General features: G+C 37.6%; 1 protein-coding gene across 7 annotated transcripts; it reads left to right on the top strand.

Moving 5' to 3' along the window:
- Positions 1-260: 260 nt before the first annotated feature.
- Positions 261-18,227, top strand: LOC135105559 (DNA repair and recombination protein RAD54B-like). Of its 7 annotated transcripts, XM_064013773.1 has the most exons (19): positions 835-1,037; positions 1,912-2,016; positions 3,860-3,982; positions 6,023-6,428; positions 6,659-6,758; positions 7,120-7,224; positions 7,440-7,685; positions 8,019-8,237; positions 9,043-9,183; positions 9,706-9,930; positions 10,247-10,376; positions 11,236-11,311; positions 12,265-12,541; positions 13,411-13,630; positions 13,924-14,083; positions 14,820-14,946; positions 15,445-15,565; positions 16,423-16,541; positions 17,985-18,227. In XM_064013773.1, the coding sequence occupies exons 3-19, from the start codon at positions 3,877-3,879 to the stop codon at positions 18,063-18,065; spliced, it is 2,859 nt and encodes a 952-aa protein (XP_063869843.1). In that variant the 5' UTR covers positions 835-1,037; positions 1,912-2,016; positions 3,860-3,876; the 3' UTR covers positions 18,066-18,227. The 7 variants fall into 7 exon arrangements, with proteins under 7 accessions (XP_063869841.1, XP_063869843.1, XP_063869840.1 ...); XM_064013771.1 differs by lacking the exons at positions 835-1,037; positions 1,912-2,016 and adding an exon at positions 261-423; XM_064013770.1 differs by lacking the exon at positions 1,912-2,016 and having other exon boundaries at positions 836-1,037.
- The last annotated feature ends 395 nt before the right edge of the window (positions 18,228-18,622 follow it).

Genomic DNA, 18,622 nt, shown 5'->3' with positions numbered 1-18,622 from the left:
TCTACCACTGTGAGAGTATTTTGTGTATCCTAACGGTAATCAGAAATAAGGTAAATATATGTTACACCTAGTAGAACGATTTTCGAAGTCAATAGCTTATATTCGAATAGTAATTGTTATCACCAAACTATTGCAACTGCTTAGTTGTTTATGGATGTGGGTTCGAAGTAAAGATCGGAGGAAAAGTTCGGATACTTAATACCAGCTTGATAGGAATTTTCCGTATGCAGCCATCTCTCTCTCTCTCTCTCTCTCAAGAAGAAGACGGCAACGTAAAAAGTTGAGTACGATATTCACTCAGAACTCTGCTAAAGCTTGACTGTTGCGTGTTTCCCTCATTCGCCGAGTCGTCAATGGTCACTAGTGTGCAGGTGTAGTATGGAAGACTGTCGCCTCTGAATCATCTACTACAACGGTAAAAATGTAAGTAAGGAGAGAGAGATTGAGAGAAAGATTATGATTATAAACACAAAGCCACTGTTAAACCTAAAGATTGTCCTAAACATTATATGAATAACTAAACAGATTAAAAGAAAAAAAAAAAAAACAGAAGAAATCTTAGATAGCAGATTAGGACGTCTGCATTTTGGATTAGTTTATTTGAGGGGAACCTGATGAAGACTGCGCAGTCCTATGAAATAGAGCTTAAACAATCTCTCTCTCTCTCTCTCTCTCTCTCTCTCTCTCTCTCTCTCTCTCTGTGTGTGTGTGTGTTACTTAATTGCAGGTTTTATACATTATACTATATACCACTGGTACACTGAACAATACTACGAACCCATACTGATGAGAAGAAAATCCAAGCAAGAAAATGTTTTATTTATCTCGCCAAGTCTCGCCGCTCCTCGCAGAGTCTCGCAGTCTCAGGCAGTGGCGGGAAATGCTGAGTGTTTCCCTTGCTGCTTCCCTGTGTGCTGACTGCTTACCTCTCTGTATTGCATGGGTGCGGAGATAGGCGTGTGTGTTATGAACAGAGGCACGTGGAGGAGTGTGGGATGAACACAGGACGTGGCAAGCAAACGTGACGCGCGATACAGGTAATGTAATGCTGTTGTGGAGTCATTGGAGCGACTGCCGCTTCTCTCTGGCAGGATGGTTAAGGCTACCTGTTGCTGGCTTGCAGTACTAGAGGCATTTGTGGTCGTTATAACGTGACCTGACGGTACTGACGAGACACAAGTGCCACCTAAACCTCATGGTATAGTTTTGATGGAAAATCTTTATAACGCCCGTGTCACATACAACAATGAAACTTACATAATCATGTAGGACAAACTAAGGCCATGTTGTAGAGATTTTTATTATGGAAAGTATCACACAAAAAAGAAAAAAAACATTATTTACGTAACACCACGTCCATTTTCTCCTCTTCATTAATTCTTTGTGTAGGTGGCATTGTTCTAGTGATTTTTATTTATGGCATCCTTTCAGCAGATACAGGTAGAACAATGGAGGAGCCACACTGGGTTAAATGTGAGATAAAGAGGCTGTTTGTTGAGGGTTAGTTAGAGTCATCATGTGGGGGTGAAACATTCTCTTTAGGAGACAAGTAAAGACATGTTGATCAGGTCTACAGTAGTTGTATGAGAAATGGTGGCTTGAGAAAGTAAAATGCTGAGCAGGCAGCATAATACTGGGCCAGGCAGGGCATCTCTGAGGGATACTTTCTGAAAGACAATGGATATTTGGCTGGTTTTAGCAAAATAGGTTCAGAGTATTTCACTGAGCACTCATGTGGCTTGGTTGATTATGGTGATGTCATGCAGAGCGGTTAATGTTTACTATAGGCTTTTTTTTACTCTGCCATTTAACACTAATATGATGATATAGTATACTTACTGTAGTGTACTTCTATGAAAGTTTCAGACAACAACTTCCTATAGTTAACTCACAAATCTGTGTTGGAAACAGAGATGCCTCCCAGAGCCAAAGGCCACAGATTTTATACGCAGAACGGCTCCTTTCACACACTGAACCCTGGAACACTTCCTATGTGTCTCAGGAAGTAGTTTATATGTGAGTAAAATATATGAATTTATTTTAATCCATACATGAGCTCAGCTTGCTCATTGTAGCAAAACTATTGAACGATAAGCATTTTATTATGAACATTTTATTATGAGGCACATTTCATTTACGAGATATGTAAGGACACTACGAGGGTATTATTCCATGCTGCCCTGTGAGAGAGAGCGTCATGGCACCATAATGCCAGTTTGACTTCAGCTGCCATCATGGAAAGTTTGGAAGATTGTGATCTATGTTTCTTGTTATGCCTTTGAAAGTTTGGCATTATTTCTTCCTTGGTGATTGTTAATGTATCTCATTTTTTTAGTCTATGACTATCTCAGATGCTGGCTGTGAGGAAAGGTATGTGACTTCTGCAGTACATACTGATTAGGTTAGGTTAAGTAATGCTAGGTTAGGTCAGTGTCCTAAATGTGGGATTCAGGGGTGGCAAAGCTCCCCAGTTAGGTTAGGTTAATGTTCTTAAGGGAGTCCATTGGAGGTGAAGCGCCCTGGTTAGGATATAAATTTTCCCACTTCTCAAAACATTTCACCCTTAGAATTTTTCATGAATGTCCAAATTTACTTTAATTTGGCTCTGCATCAACTCTCCCCCCCAACCCTTGATTCCCCACAGGTCCCCCCAGTTTGTTGGGGAAATGGGAGGGGATTATGTAAGAAAGAGTTATTGTAAGTTTTTATCTGCAGAGTGTGTACTATAAACCAACATCTTGAAGGGGTCTCCAGTTGCATCAAGCCCTAGCGTACCTGTTTGTTGTTTTCATGCTGAAAGTTTGGTGGCTCACTGGATGGTATCGCACAGGTGCATACAGTTGATCAGTAACTGCACTGGTTAGATATCCTCAGGACCCATTTTGACGTGACTGACTTAATGAACACTGAATTTTTTACCAAACTGCTTTCAACCTTTAGTTCAAGATCATGAAAATAATACTTGTGTTCTTGCTGAGAAATATGGAAATTGAGTTTAGGGCCTTATTAGTGTGTTGTGATTGTACTTTACATGTGATTAGTTCCCTGATCATGCAGTTAATAGCAAGAGCAGCTCTGTCCTTTGCACATAGCCCGTGTGTATTTGAAATTTGTAGTAACCGGCTAGTATCTCATTTCTTACCCAGTTTATTAAATTCCTGTTTCAGTGGTGTTGTAATTCATGTTTTGCTCAACTTGTAAAACATAAAGTTTGTTGCAATCATGAATAAATTTTTGCTGAAAGAATTAAAAAGAATTGAATTGTGTCCAACTAGAGGATCACTGTTTTTCTATAGGGGTTTAGATAAATCAGAGCAGGTATATTAAGTATGCTTAACTCAGGTCTGCAGTCTATAAAAACACACTTATATTGAAAATCATGCCACAATGAGCATATTGAGGCTTTACATGTAAACTCAGATAGTATTCAGTTTTATAAATTTATCCTGTACAGTAAACTTCATTTTGTATATGGAATGGAAAACATTTCTTCATGCTGAAGATGGTATACATATTGTATAATTTAAGCTGTTGCTCAGGCAGTCACATTCAGCAGAACTTGCTTGCACTACTGCAGGCTGGAATTGACTGTTCAAACTTTCAATGAATAGCTTACAGGTAATGTTGATCCAAGATAAAAAGATCTGTATCGTTGTATGTACTGTATTTATTTCAAGATGTGTAGATCAGAAATATAACAAAATTTATTATAGGGTATCAGTTTCTCTACTTACTGAGGGAGTTTTTAATGGATATAGTGATTACAGTTTGAGTATGGGAGATATATCATAGGGATGTATGTTGGAATATATAAACTTGACAAGTGGCTATGCATGGTGACAGTACATAATGTTTTCAGTACAAGCCAAGGTCAGCATGAGGCGCTCAGCCGCTCCCTCACAGCTCCTGAAGCGAACACAACAGTACCGGCTGCCTTTTGCCAGCCCAGCAGCTAAGCGTCCCTGTCCAACTCCACAGGAAGGTGGGTAGTGGGTGTCATGACTGTTATATCAGGCAACAGTTTACTACTTGTTTTACAGAAAGGATGGGGCAGTGATCTGTACAGTACTGAGCTATTTAGATTGAATTAAATCACTTATATTTGTCTCGATCATGTATCCCTGAATGAGACTGATGTTGATGGAGAAAATTATATTAATAACTGATTTGTGTAAAGAATCACATTGATGACATCAAGCACCAAAAAAAAATGGCTTTTGCAGTGTGATGCTGCTGCCGGACTTATCTCACTTTTGTATGTGTATATTTCATGATTCAGTTTGTGTTTTTGACTATGTATACTGATCTTATTTTCTCTGTGTAAAAATTTAAATATTGATACATAATTTATAGATTAAAGTAGGACAAATGAGTCTTTCAACAATAAGAGTTCATTAGAATTACTGATGAATTGTGGATTGTCACCTTTTTAATAGTTGGCCTGATTGTCATGAAACCTGAGACATAAGCTGTGCACCATGTCAACTCAGCAGCTGTTCTGTGAATGAGAAATATTATGTGGCATCACATGTTTGTGTGTGAAAGCTTCTACATATTCCTTTTGTGTTTAAGATTCATAGAGCTGTAAATCTGAGATGCTTGATTTATTTTAAAAAAGATATTTGAGTAATTTTTTTTTCTTTCTTAGAGATTAGCATATTTAATAATTTCAAATTTAGATAGCTTGCTGAGTAAGATTCATTGTCAGATGTTGATGTATGTATATAGTTACCATTTTTTTTTTTTTTTTTTTTTTTTTGTGTGTGTGTGTGTGTGTGTGTGTGTGTGTGTGTGTGTGTGTGTGTGTGTGTGTGTGTTTACCTATTTGTATTTACCTAGTTGTATTGTATAGGGCATGATCCAAAGCTTATTTTGTCCTCTCTCCATAACCATATTTATCCATTTTCTCTTTAAACATGTGTACATTGTTTGCTGCAACCACCTCTTCCTTCAAATCATTCCAAATTTCAATAGTTCAATACAGGAAGCTATATTTCTTGTTGTCACTCGAACGTCCACTCTTCTTTATTTTCGTCCCATGCCCCCTTGTCCGTCTTTCTCCCTCCTCCATCTGTGGTACCGAGTAATTTCTGTTTATTCTTTCCATTTTGTTTACTAATTTGTACATTATTATCAGGTCTCCTCTTTCTCTTCTCTCTTGTAGTATTGGTAATCCCATCTCTTCAAGTCTTTCTTCATAGCTTAAGTCTTCAATTCTGGTACCATCTTTGCCACTATCCTCTGTATTCTTTCCAGTTTCCATATATCTTTTTTCTATGTGGGGCCCAAACTACTGCTGCATTTTTCAATTAGGTCGTATCATGCTTGTTATAATTTTCTTTATCATTTCTTTATCTAGATAGTTAAATGCCACCCTAGTATTTGTTAACAAGCTGTATGTAGAGCCGAGTATTCTGTTTACATGCCTTTCAGTTAAACACCACCCTAATGTTTGTTAACAAGCTGTATGTAGAGCCAAATATTCCATTTATGTGTCTTTCAGGTGATAATATGACCTGGATCATTACTCCCAAATCTTTTTCATTACTTTTTTATTATTATTTCTCCTCCCATTTTGTAATTCCATGAAGGTCTCTTTCTACTTTTTCCTATTTCCAACATGAGGCATTTTCTGGCATTAAATTCTAGTTTTTGTCTTTGGCTCCATGCATGTATCTTGTCAATATCCTTTTGTAACTCCTTGCAGTCATTTTCGTCCTTTATATTTTCATTATTTTTGCATCATCAGCAAAAAGGTTTTGTATAACTATTTAGATCATCCTCTGTTATATCATTTACATATATTTGAAACATAATAGGTGCCAACACAGATCCTCATGGTACACCACTTGTCACTTCGTGCCAACTTGAATTAGTGTGTGTGTGTGTGTGTGTGTGTGTGTGTGTGTGTGTGTGTGTGTGTGTGTGTGTGTGTGTGTGTGTGTGTGTATTTTTTGAGTAGAGAGCAACTTACATTTATGCTTATGTGTATTTATTCATAGCTATTCCCTTTTCTTCCCAGATGTACCTCAGAAAGCAGAGCCCCAAAAACAAGAACAGCCAAGTGCTGTAAAAGTGCGAAGTGCTTCTGATATTTTGTCAGTAATAAGCAAGTCATCAACTCTTGAAGAAAATGGTACAAAAAATGAAAATGAAAATTTCTCATCCTCAGAATTTGGAGGACAAAGTAATTCATTTACACAGGATGTTGATTTGTCTCCACTAACAGAGACTAACTGTAATGTTTCTCACCATTCTAATGTTGCTGGTACTAAGAATTCACTTGGAAATGTCAGATCTTTCAATGCACCTGGCAGGCAGTTAGCTGGAGCTCAGAGAGGATGGAACAGACCCCAGCTGAGTGGTAGACCTCCCAACACAATCAGAAGTCTGCCAGGGGAGGAGAACCAGGCCCCATCAGAAACCAAGTAGGATATTACCATTCCAAGATTGTGTTTTCTTTGTGTTGTAGTAGGGGATAAGATGTGAGGATGTATATATGCATGTATGTATGTAGTTTAGAGTGTAGTAAGGTTTGACATATAAATAAATAGTCATTCTCCTGGTGTGGGATGCAGTCTTTGCTGGTCATTCCCTCATATAGTGTTTGCATGAAGTACTTTAGCACATCACTCATGTACAGTGTGGTATATTGCAGGTATTATGCAGTGGTGTGGTGTAAGTTATCCCGCAAGAAACACAAGAACTGGGAGGGTGATGCTATCCTTATTGTAAAAGGCCGGAGTGTCACACTCAAGGTAAGTATCACAATTTATTACTAAACATAAGGATTAGATATTACTAAAAAGAATACAAAAATCTCTTGATGGCAGAAGTAGATCATGCCTTACAGCAATACCATTTTAGAATGAAAAAAAAAATGAAAGCTTTATTATTGTATGATTTTTTTTTGTATTTTTTGTTCTCAAAAAAGATGATCCAACATTTCAAATTTCTGTGGGATGATTTTCTTTTCTGATATTCTCTTGTGGAATTGTAAGCGCAAAGGAAGACACAAATCACAGTTTAGTCGTCTTTGCAATTTTACCAGTATTTGATAAGGGGATATAATTTTGAAGTGTAAGATGCTTTCTCTCATCCTATACAAATATTTTGCAGGATTTGGAAGGCAAGGAGATAGGTCGAGGCTCAGGTTATAAGCTGAAGGACCTCGGTTCACTTGAGGAGGGCAGCACTCTTCCAGTGGGGGGCAAGGAAGTGGAGGTGAGTCACTAGAGCAGAACTGAGCATTTAAATATGGAGTATAGTACAGTAATGATATGTGTGTGGCATGAAATCAGTTTTAAAAATATTAAAATTACTCATAAACATTTTTTTATTTATCTGAGTGTACTGTATGTGTTATGACTTGGATGTGTACTTCTTTTGTAATTTATGCTGTTTTTTTTGCCTATTAGTAGATATGTAATGCATTACAGATTCAAAATGTGATTAGTGCTGAGAGCTATGCACTGGGGCATTGCTTCCAAGGAGAAGTCACAGTTACTGAGAAAGCTGAATCTTCTTCAAGGCTTCCCAGGCCCAAGCCAAAGCCCTTCCGCCTCCCAACACTGGGCCGTCCTGCTGGCCCTGCCTGTTCCAGCACAGAGGCAGAAAATATGCCTCTTTTTAACCCTGCCTTGCCAGATGCACTTGTCATGCCAAGACCCCCAGCTCAGCACCAGGTAAAGCAAGGAGTGAAGGTGATGAAGGGACTAAATGGACGGCGTATTAGATAAACTTGTGTAACTAATTAAAAATTTTTAGGATTATCTGTACAAAGAATGTGAAAGAATATTAGCATCAGATTAATTCATGGAGAAGGACATGTCAGAATCCTTAAAACTGCCATAAAATCAAAAAGAGAAATTTCAACCATAATGTGTGTGGCTTTTATGGATCATAAGTAGATTTTCAATTTGGCTGGAATCTTGAAGTCTTACTTATGTAAGAAGCAAGGTGTGAAAGTGAAAGATAAAAAGGCCATTCAGATCTGAATATTTCTTGCTCTATTTTAGTGGCATCACAACAGTGGACGCACCTCAGTGGTGGATGTTGTGGTAGACCCTCACCTGGCCAGCCAACTGCGGCCTCACCAGCAGGAAGGTGTTGTATTCCTGTATGAATGTATGATGGGCTTCCACCTCCAGACTGGGTGTGGGGCCATCTTGGCTGATGAGATGGGACTTGGAAAGACTCTTCAGTGTATTACTTTAATATGGACTCTGCTCAAACAGGTCAGTTTTTGTAATAATTCTAACATTTTTCTCTAACTCTCCAACTGTACACACAGTGTGTATTCATATTCCAGATTGCTCTCTTTTGTTGCAAGAATGATAATTTTGCACATAATTTTCATTGTTGAACATGGAGAGAGGTGCTTTTCACATTATTATTTATTTTATTTATTTATATTTTTTTTAGCATGTGTATAGTCGAATGACAGTTTAGCTGTTCAATCATAATAAGATTAAGTTACCTGCAGATGTAGTGTTTATACCAGTCAGTGGCATAGAGCTGTGCATGGTCATTGTAAAGCTTCAGATGTAGTGTCTGGTGAGCAGCTACACAGTGGTGATTAGTTCCCTCATGCCATCAAATACACCACCAGCACAAGTTACAAATCCGTAATTCTTCACTACCAGAGTTCACCTATTAGCATTTTATAATCAAGACACTTAACTCAACCTAAACTTAATTTTTCTACTGATACCACTTGCCAATATATGTAATTTTACAACTGCAGCAACTCTGAAAATTGATAACATTAGTCAGAATCACTGCTTAAGAAAATCAGTACTGTGGTTAATAATTAGGTATGTTACCTCCCCTATTGCAAATTGGTAGTAATTACATTTGGCCTGGCTTGTCTGGGACCTGGTGCCCACTTCAGTCATGTCAGTGATGTTAACCTCTATGTATTCCTGTTTCTAGGAATAACACTTTTTTTAATGGAAATCCAAGTGTGTAAGACCTATATAAATGTTTATGTTGGTATACATTGTGTTTGTCTTGTCATTTCTGTACGTTGTTTTCAAGTAGGGCCCCTATGGCAGACGGCCAGTGGTGAGGAGGGTGCTGGTGGTTACTCCCTCCAGCCTCACCAGCAACTGGAGGAAGGAATTCAAGAAGTGGCTTGGCAAGGAGCGTCTTGGTGTTTTTGTTGTGGATCAGCAAAACAAGGTGAGAAATATCACTTTGACATAAGAGTGCTCGAAACAAAGTACAATGATTTTCTGGTTATGACATTTTATTATACCATAAGATTTCTTTTATATTCATGCCACTACTGGACATCTTATAAATGGCATGGACCACTTCTGTTTCTTTTATTGCAAATGTTTGTGTTTGTGTGCATGCATGCATGTGTGTGTGTGTGTGTGTGTGTGTGTGTGTGTGTGTGTGTGTGTGTGTGTGTGTGTGTGTAAATATTTACATACTAGAGAGTTCTGGTGACAATCTACTCCTGTGTGGTCAGGACTCTCTTACTTGTGTATGTACTTATTTTCTGCTTATTGGACACACTAGCTATGAACTAAATATTATTATAACAGGTTGGCCATGCAAGGGACTTACAGAAGGGCATGAAAGATAAGGATAATGATACTCCTAATATAGACTGGCAAGTGTTCTGCTATCTTTCTATTGCTCTGTCTATGTATTCTTATGTATGATTTACTGAGGAACCCTGTATTTTTCCTCCAGGTGGAGCAGTATACATCACAGCAGCACACACCAGTAATGATTATATCCTATGAGATGTTCTTGCGTAACTCTGAAGTGATTGAGAAGATTGGTTTTGATTTAATAATTTGTGATGAAGCTCACCGTCTCAAGAACCCTGCTATCAAGACCACACACCTGCTTGCTTCCCTGCCATGCAAGAGGCGCATCCTTGTGACGGGCACTCCCATACAGAATGACTTGCAGGTGTGACTGAGAAGTTTGCTCTCATAGTACTAAACTTTGCTTCTTTTTCATACTGTGTAGTGTTATTGAAAAGAATTATTGTCAGATTACCATAATTCTTAATATTTTTTAATTACAAATCAGATACACTTATGGTTGTAAGTATTCAAATGCTTTTTAATAAATTTTACCTATTTTGATTTTTGTGCATGATAAACCAGATATGTTGCTATACATCTCAATATTGTCGTAGACCAATATATTTTCTTCTACTTTTTGCTCATCCTTCTAAATCTACCTTCATTTTCATGATTATCTTCACCTTGTGTCCTGCCAGGAATTGTTTGCATTAGTGGATTTTGCAAACCCTGGGGTACTGGGAACACCATCCAGCTTTCGCCACATCTATGAGGAGCCAATTGTGGCCTCTCAGCAGCCCAACACGCCACTCACTGAGAAGGAACTTGGTAAGACTTGCACTCACCACTGGCATTTTTCATAACATAAACTGCTCAAGCACTAGTCATGCTTGCAAGAAATTTTTGCATGAAAGTACACATTTATAAAGGGTCTTTGAGTTCTATCACATAAGTCAATATAGCATGGGAGAGCAATAAAATATGAGACATGAGAAGTGCCTATGCATATGAAGTGATGAAATGAGTGAAAAAATCACACCGTGATGGTTTGAATGAAGAATGAAAGGTATGTAAAAAAAAAAAAAAGTGTGAGTGAAACTGAAGGTACTAATATAGAAGGGAGGCCATTTGAAACATGGAATGATGGGGTACATGTATGGAAGGGATGTTGGCAGAGTGGAGCACCTGGACAAGCAAGAAGGGAATGTTTAGACAGGGAGAGGTGGAGGCTTTTCTGTTGTGGCCATCACCTTTTGGAATGCTTCCAGAGGGGGTAAAGCATCAGAGAAAGGTATGGATAGATAAAAATGGATGATGATTACAAATAAGTCAGAAGAGGTAAGGCATCAGGGAAGGGTATGGATAGATAAAAGTGAATGATAATTACAAATTAATAATGTCCCTTAGTAACATGATATTATAAATTTTCTCATCTAGTACATTTTAGGAACCAGCAATTTCAATTTTTCTCTAATACATTTTTTAGTATTTCTGTAGGTAAGTTATTTGAGATTTTTACAAATGTGAATACTGCATTCATAATTGAGGATAAAGGGGATTATTTTATTCATAGTTTGAAATTTGTAAATTGAATATCCATAAATTGTAGCCCACCCACAATCCTAAAATACTTGCATAAAACATGGGAATATGTAAATGCATAATATATATATTTTACTATCTCAAGGAGCAAGTCGTGCCTCACAGCTCAACAGGATCACCTCACTCTTCATCCTGCGCCGCACTCAAGACATTATTAACAGGTGAGGCCAATGCTCTTGCACACTGGTTGACTTAATGAATCAGAAATAGAAATGTGAATACTGTCATTATGATATGCTTTAAATTTAATATTACAGTGTAAGAAATATATGTAAAGGGTTTAAAGATATTGGAGTTTTATGAGTTATGAAACTAGTGACTGGAGGATGTTTATCTCTCTCCTCTCTCTCTCTCTCTCTCTCTCTCTCTCTCTCTCTCTCTCTCTCTCTCTCTCTCTCTCTCTCTCTCTCTCTCTCTCTCTCTCTCTCTCTCTCTCTCTCTCTCTCTCTCTCTCTCTCTCTCTCTCTCTCTCTCTCTCTCTCTCTCTCTCTCTCTCTCTCTCTCTCTCTCTCTCTCTCCTCTCTCTCTCTCTCTCTCTCTCTCTCTCTCTCTCTCTCTCCTCTCTCTCTCTCTCTCTCTCTCTCTCTCTCTCTCTCTCTCTCTCTCTCTCTCTCTCTCTCTCTCTCTCTCTCTCTCTCTCTCTCTCTCTCTCTCTCTCTCTCTCTCTCTCTCTCTCTCTCTCTCTCTCTCTCTCTCTTGTATAAAGTAGATTTTTTTTATTGTAATGTAGAATCAAGTTGTGAGAATATAAGAACATAACACCATCATCTCCTTCATCAGACAGTTTTTACTCTGCCTCCTCCATTTTTATATCCCTCTTTACCAATAGGATGATAGGTTTGTGCACTCTCATACATCAGTTTGTATACAAGCAGCTGTGTTGCTATGATGTAAAACAGCAAAACTTGAAGATAGAATACTCCATATGAAAAGTTGAAACTTGAATCAGGTCTTTTGCCACTAATAGAATGAATGGATGTGTAGCTGAGAAAAGTGGACAGTCTTCTTAGCCATTATTATGATTGGCTTTTTAGCTGTTGACTGATGTTTAGAGGGTACAATGATCCTCATGGATTTATATTTAGATTTATGGTAAAACATTTTTTTCCTTCAGATATCTTCCACCCAAGGCAGAGTATGTAGTTCTGTGTCAGCCATCAGAAACCCAGCAGGCCTTGTATTCAGAGGTGGTTGGGTGCCGCAGTCTTCGCAGATGTTTCACCAGCTTAGAACCAGGGGACCATCTGTCAGCCATCCTAGCATTGAGAAAGCTCTGCAACCATCCAGCTCTTCTAGCTGTCAGTGAGGAGAGTGATAATAAAAATGAATTATCAAAGGAAATTTCTACATTCATGCCCTCACACCTTCAGGCAGGAGTGTATGATGAGGCTGTGAGTAAAGTATTGTTGTGCCACCAGTGTGTTATATTACTTGATATACACTGCAGTAGTTCCTTGCTTACCGTTTTTTAGTCAGTTTTAACCATCCTTAATCTTTCACAAACATTGGGAAGTTAAAGATCTCATTGCTAATATATCTTCCATTATTTTGAAATAGTAACTGAATAAGAACTATTGAGCTTAATATTTTAATTCTTATTTTAATTCTTACCTATCTATCTTTCTGACACTGCTTCCTCCTGTAGCATTCCCCCAAAAGGAATGGCCACAGCAGAAGAGCCTTTCACAAAAAAATTTGGTGGTAATTTAAATTGATAATTTTCTACCTTTATTCAACTTTAACTGCTTTATTGTGCAGTATGGAACCACCTCAGGAATGACATTGTCTCCACTCCTTTTGGAACTCTTATGTGCATTTTCATTGTTTCTCTTACTCCCTGAGGTTCCCAGCATGTCCAGAGTATACCCTCCCTTCTCAGACTAAAATTGTGTTATTTCAGGGCTTATACGTCACATTGCATGAGAAACACAATCATAATATTAAAAGTTTTAAAGAATCAGGTGCCCTTTTAATGCGAGAGATGAGACTTTTTATTATGAAATTTAACTTAGTGTACTTATTTTGTCACCAAATTTTTGTTATGTCAACTTTAGCCTTGGATGTCTACATAGATGGAAGTACAAGGACTGCAGACTTGAAGTTAACATCTACTTATATAGCAGGTAGCATGTGGGATAGATTTTTGGGGAACAGCTTCCACTTATATTGCAGATAGAGGATCTGAGATTGATGTGTTGAGAACATATTCCACTTGTATTACAGATAGAGGGTTTGAGATGGATCTGATGGGTTTTCACAGGACAGTGGCAAGCTGGCTGTGGTGTCATGCATGCTGTGGGCTTTGCGGGAAGTTGGACAAGAGAAGATTGTGTTGGTGTCCAATTATACCACAACACTGGACATGCTGGCTTCCCTGTGTGTTCGCTACAACTATCCTTACCTCAGACTGGATGGATCAACACCCTCAGCCAAGAGGCAAAAGTTGGTGGACTCCTTCAACAGCAAATGCTCTACTGACTGTAAGTTTTTGATTAGCAATGTTAAGTTTGTCATTGTTTTTCTATATCAGAGTTTCTTATATTGTCTTGTTATCAATTTTATATTATGGAGTGTTTCATGAATGATTGATTGTTATAATTAGTCATTCATTACTACTTGAACATTTTTCTAGGTTTTCTAAAATTTAACTTTTTTTGATTCGGAGGAGTATGTAGCTGTTTCTTGGAAGCAGTTGCAGTTTTGTAGATGATCTTTGATTAACACTAGTTATGGTATTGTATACTAATAAATGTTTAAAACTTTTGGTTCTTAGTTGTATTCCTGCTGAGTGCCAAGGCAGGAGGGGTAGGCCTTAACTTGGTGGGAGCATCACGGATCCTCCTGTACGACATTGACTGGAATCCTGCCACAGACCTGCAGGCGATGGCTCGGGTGTGGAGGGATGGCCAGCACAGGAAGGTTCATATTTACAGGTGTGGTGAGCGCCTGCTTGGCAGTTATTTATGATAAGTCTTCATTTGTCATCATCTTGACTTTACTAATAAACATCTAATTCAAAAGAAAGATATCACTTAAATAAAGAAAAGGATTGACATTTAAAGTTATAGCCAACTATTTATTTTATATGAATGGTTTAACAAAAAATCAAATACAGGAAGTTTGGTATGCCCTTGAAAGATGCAGTGATATATAAGTACAGGTGTCTTCTCCATTAATCATTGTAACATTGTTATAGTGTATATATATATATATATATATATATATATATATATATATATATATATATATATATATATATATATATATATATATATATATATATATATATATATATATATATATATATATATATATATTATAAGTTAGTTTCTTTTTATTGTTATTATGATCATCATTACTGCTATTATTATTTATCTTTTTATGTAAGACGCTTCTCTTCCCTATTTTGTGTCAGCAGGATTACTTTGTGGCATCTCCTGTGCACCTTGTTGTCATAGTCAGTCACAGCCTGCCCTCTGGGTCAGTTAGTCATGCTCTATGTATCATGGATTTTCTTAATATAGTGGAGCCACTCTACATAGTGTTTACAGTTTCCTTATCACCTGGACAATCCTTCAGTGACTTGAGCCCCCTATCACAATGTAGATATGAGTAAGTAGCCTTCCCATTATCACTGTTATTTTAATTTTCTCATGCTTCTCTTGTCAGGCTGTTGGTGACTGGAACATTGGATGAGAAGATGTACCAGCGCCAGGTTCGCAAGCAGGGCCTCAGTGGGGCCGTGGTGGATGCCAGGGATTCTGAACGTGTTCACTTTTCCACAGAAGAACTTAAGGTTAGAGACAATAACTACAAACACAAATAAAATTAAGACATAAGCGGCTATTTTTCTAAGATCTGTAGATAAAACTGGCATTGTAGTAAGTGAGAACTGTATGTATTCTTTATTATTTTAAGTTCTGTACGTTTGATGATATGCAGTACATACATATAACATGTGGTATTGGTGTAATTGATAATTTTCTGGGATGTTCATGTATTGGGAAATATTATGTTGATGTAGCTACTTCCATGTTTTGTGGGAACACAGTGCTTTTATCCTTTTGCTGTCTGTTGTTAAATGTTGGCTGGGACAGGCATGTAATCTAAATCCTCATGCCTCACTGACAGTGGAAGGTTACACTTCATGTATTGAATGAAAATTTGGCACTTAAAATTTAGACAAAAATCTGATTTCAATAAACTGAACTTAAATAAGTATGTATCTAAGATTTTCCTTAGGTTCTGTGAAAATATACAATGCTTTTATGTACTAATTTTTTACTTTTACCAGGATCTGTTCACTGTTCACTGGGACACAGCTTGTCTCACCCATGACCTACTGGAATGTGAGTGTGACCAGCAGGGTGGCAGTGGAGCTCCACCACAGAAAACAGCACAGGAACCAGAGAGAGGTAGGTACTCTATAGAAGTCTGAGGTGTTTTAGTAACACCTTGGGATAGACATTCTGAAGTATATATTTTTTTTTATAGGTAACAAAACTTATGTTCAGTATTCATGCAAGCACACAGATACTGCTCCTTAAAGTATTATTTTTTTATATGGTCATGCTTAAAACTTTTATGTACTCATAAACTCATTGTGGTGCAATGCCTAGTGTACCTAGCTAAAAATCTGTGGGCCCTAGTTCAAATCCAGGCTGGAGCCATCAGCACTCAGCTCATTCTTTTGGGTTGGTAGATAATTGAGTACCATGGAAAACCTGAGGAAGGTAAACTGTGGAACTCAAATGTCACAATGGCCCTGTACCAGGGTAAGGGATGTCACCCACCACAGACTCAAACACTGATGAGCACTGAGGCAACACACAGTTGCTGTACATTGTATGCTCCCACCAGTACCTTATCATGCATAATAGTGTAACATTATAAGTCAGCATACTATTTATATTGCTCTTTTGATTATTTCTAGTCTTCTCTAAACATATCATTAAAGTCTTAAAGTTTTAAATGTTATTTTAGTGATTTCAATAGAATTCTTTTTAACTCGCTAAAAAAACTTAGCTGTCATCTCAGTACCTGTAATTGAGAAACTATGAAATTTAGTATGGAACATGTAGGTGCTTTGAAATTTTTATTATTACATTTCAAGAATCAAGCAACAAACTAAAGTTGTGAAAAGTTGCACTTTAATCACTTACATGAAGATAAGTTAATGAACTTGATAATTACATTTTAATTTGTATTTGAAGCTTTTAAAAGATCATGCTATTAGTGTACTTCAGCCACCTACATACCATCATTTCCTCAGCCTGCCAACTTGGAGGAGCAGGCAACATTACTATTGATGCAGCTCAGCCCACCAAGACCATGGACCAGCTACAGAACTGGTACCATCTTGCCCCTCCTCTATCATCCACTCTAATCAAAGTAAGCTATTGTGAATACTCATATTTGTTTATTCACTTATTCATTCAATCATTTATCTGCTATTAATTTTAGAGGTAGAAGGGTATGGGCCAGGGCAGCCAGGTGTCTGATGGCTCTCCCAACACTACCTATATGCCTAGCAATATCTGTAGCAGAAACCATTCAGTTTTTTAGACTAAAATAACTTTCTTCTCAATAATAAGATTGGTTGGAGGTATCATGATACATTGGGACATAAAGTATAATACACACACACACACACACACACACACACACACACACACTGAAAAAAAAAAAAGGTGGTCTGTTGACAAACATTGTCATATAATAATTTTTCACATAGCGGTACCAGCACTGAGGCCTGTATTAGTTATCTATGTAGTGTGTTTCTCAGAATCCACTGAAGTGCCTGGTGTATGATATCAACCATTAGTACTTTTCTATCTATCCACTTATTAATTTGTTTCACTGTCTTATGCTTTGCTTGCACCAGAATAGTCCTTCATGGGAATAGCCAGAAGGGCCTCACCTCTCTTATTTAAATATTCCTTTTTTGTTTGTTTAAGGGCTTCACCTTTACTCACACCTTTTTTACACATATACTCCTTTACCCTATCCTTCTGCCTTCCAAGTGTCTTTCCTCTCTAATTAGCACCTACAGTTTCACTCACATATACTTTTTTGATAAGCTCTTCATTCACTCTTCATCTTCTCAATCTCATTCCATTTGCACTGATGCTCTTACCATATCTCTCTCTTACACACTTTCATTTCTCTCACCTGCTCATCTTACTACTCAATATGCTTCTGTCTATCTATTCTAGTAATATATTTCTGTGATACCTCACTCCTGGGAACATCTCCCAAGTGGGTGATCATGGCAGGAGAGCCTCCACCTCTTCCTGTTCAGACACTCCCTTCTCGTTTGTTCAAACACTTGACCTCTAAAATCTCTTTTCCATATATACTCAATCCTGGCTTCCAAGTGGCCTTCTTCAGTACTTTCAACTTGGCTCACATATGTATTATTGACAAACTCCTCACTTTTCAGTGTTTCATTATAGCTGTAGCATCTCACTGTATTTCTTTTCATCCATTTCACCACCACACTATACACCCCTTGCATAGGCACTCACACCACATCTCTCAAGCACACTTTCATTGTTCACACTTTTTCATCTTGCCACTGCACATGCTCCTCACAGGTAAATAATTTCCAAAACATGCAGTCATGACTGCCATACCATTATGTACTTGTATCTCAGTAATTTAAATTGGCATTGCTGTGTTCTTTTGCACACACTGCACAGCATCATTGTGACCACAACATAAACACAAAATTCATACAATATCAAATGCTCATGTTATATTGGGCAACTGTCAATGACTTTGCCTGATTGCTAGCTTATAGTACACACATGTATTTACTTTCTTTCACAACAGGACCATTGCTTGGAGGCTGCCAGTGACTTCATAACATTTCTGTTTTACAATGAGTCACGGACAGAAGTGGTTAAGCAGTAGCTGTCATGGTGCATCTCACACATGTAACAGAAAAAGAAAGGATGAAATTAGAATTAATTTTAAAGGAGACATATCATGCTTTAACTGATCTTTAACCATCTATTGCTTATGCTCTAAAATGTATCATAGCATCTGGACTAGAATCAATAAATATTTGGTGGCTTAACATTGTTTGTTTCTCCTGTGGTGAACATCGGTCAGTTTGACAAATCACAACCAGACTAAGAAATACTGTTACTTTGTTCCTTGAGTATTGTAAAAGGTAACTAAAATGGACAAAAAGAGTGAAATGAGGATCTCTTTCTCTGTACTTTAATTTAAGGAATGAGGCAAGGCCCTGCTTCTTGTCTTGGCTACCAATTTGGCATGTATGTATGTAGACCAAATTGTTCTTAGCAAGCTGGTACTGTGTCAAACAGCGTACTTCATTTAGCACTTGAGAGGTCCAGAGTTTTATGCTCAGTTTAGAAATTTTGATTGGCCTTCTTTCACATGAAAGCCTCTGTTCACCTGGTAGCAGTGAAGTATGGCTGGTTGGGCATTGTACCTAAAGTCCA

The sequence above is a fragment of the Scylla paramamosain genome, chromosome 12 (genome assembly GCF_035594125.1).
Source record: "Scylla paramamosain isolate STU-SP2022 chromosome 12, ASM3559412v1, whole genome shotgun sequence".
In the NCBI taxonomy this organism is placed as follows: Eukaryota; Metazoa; Arthropoda; class Malacostraca; order Decapoda; family Portunidae; genus Scylla; species Scylla paramamosain.
The sequence above is the reverse complement of the archived record's forward strand: the minus strand, read 5'-3'. Positions and strand labels throughout refer to the sequence as shown.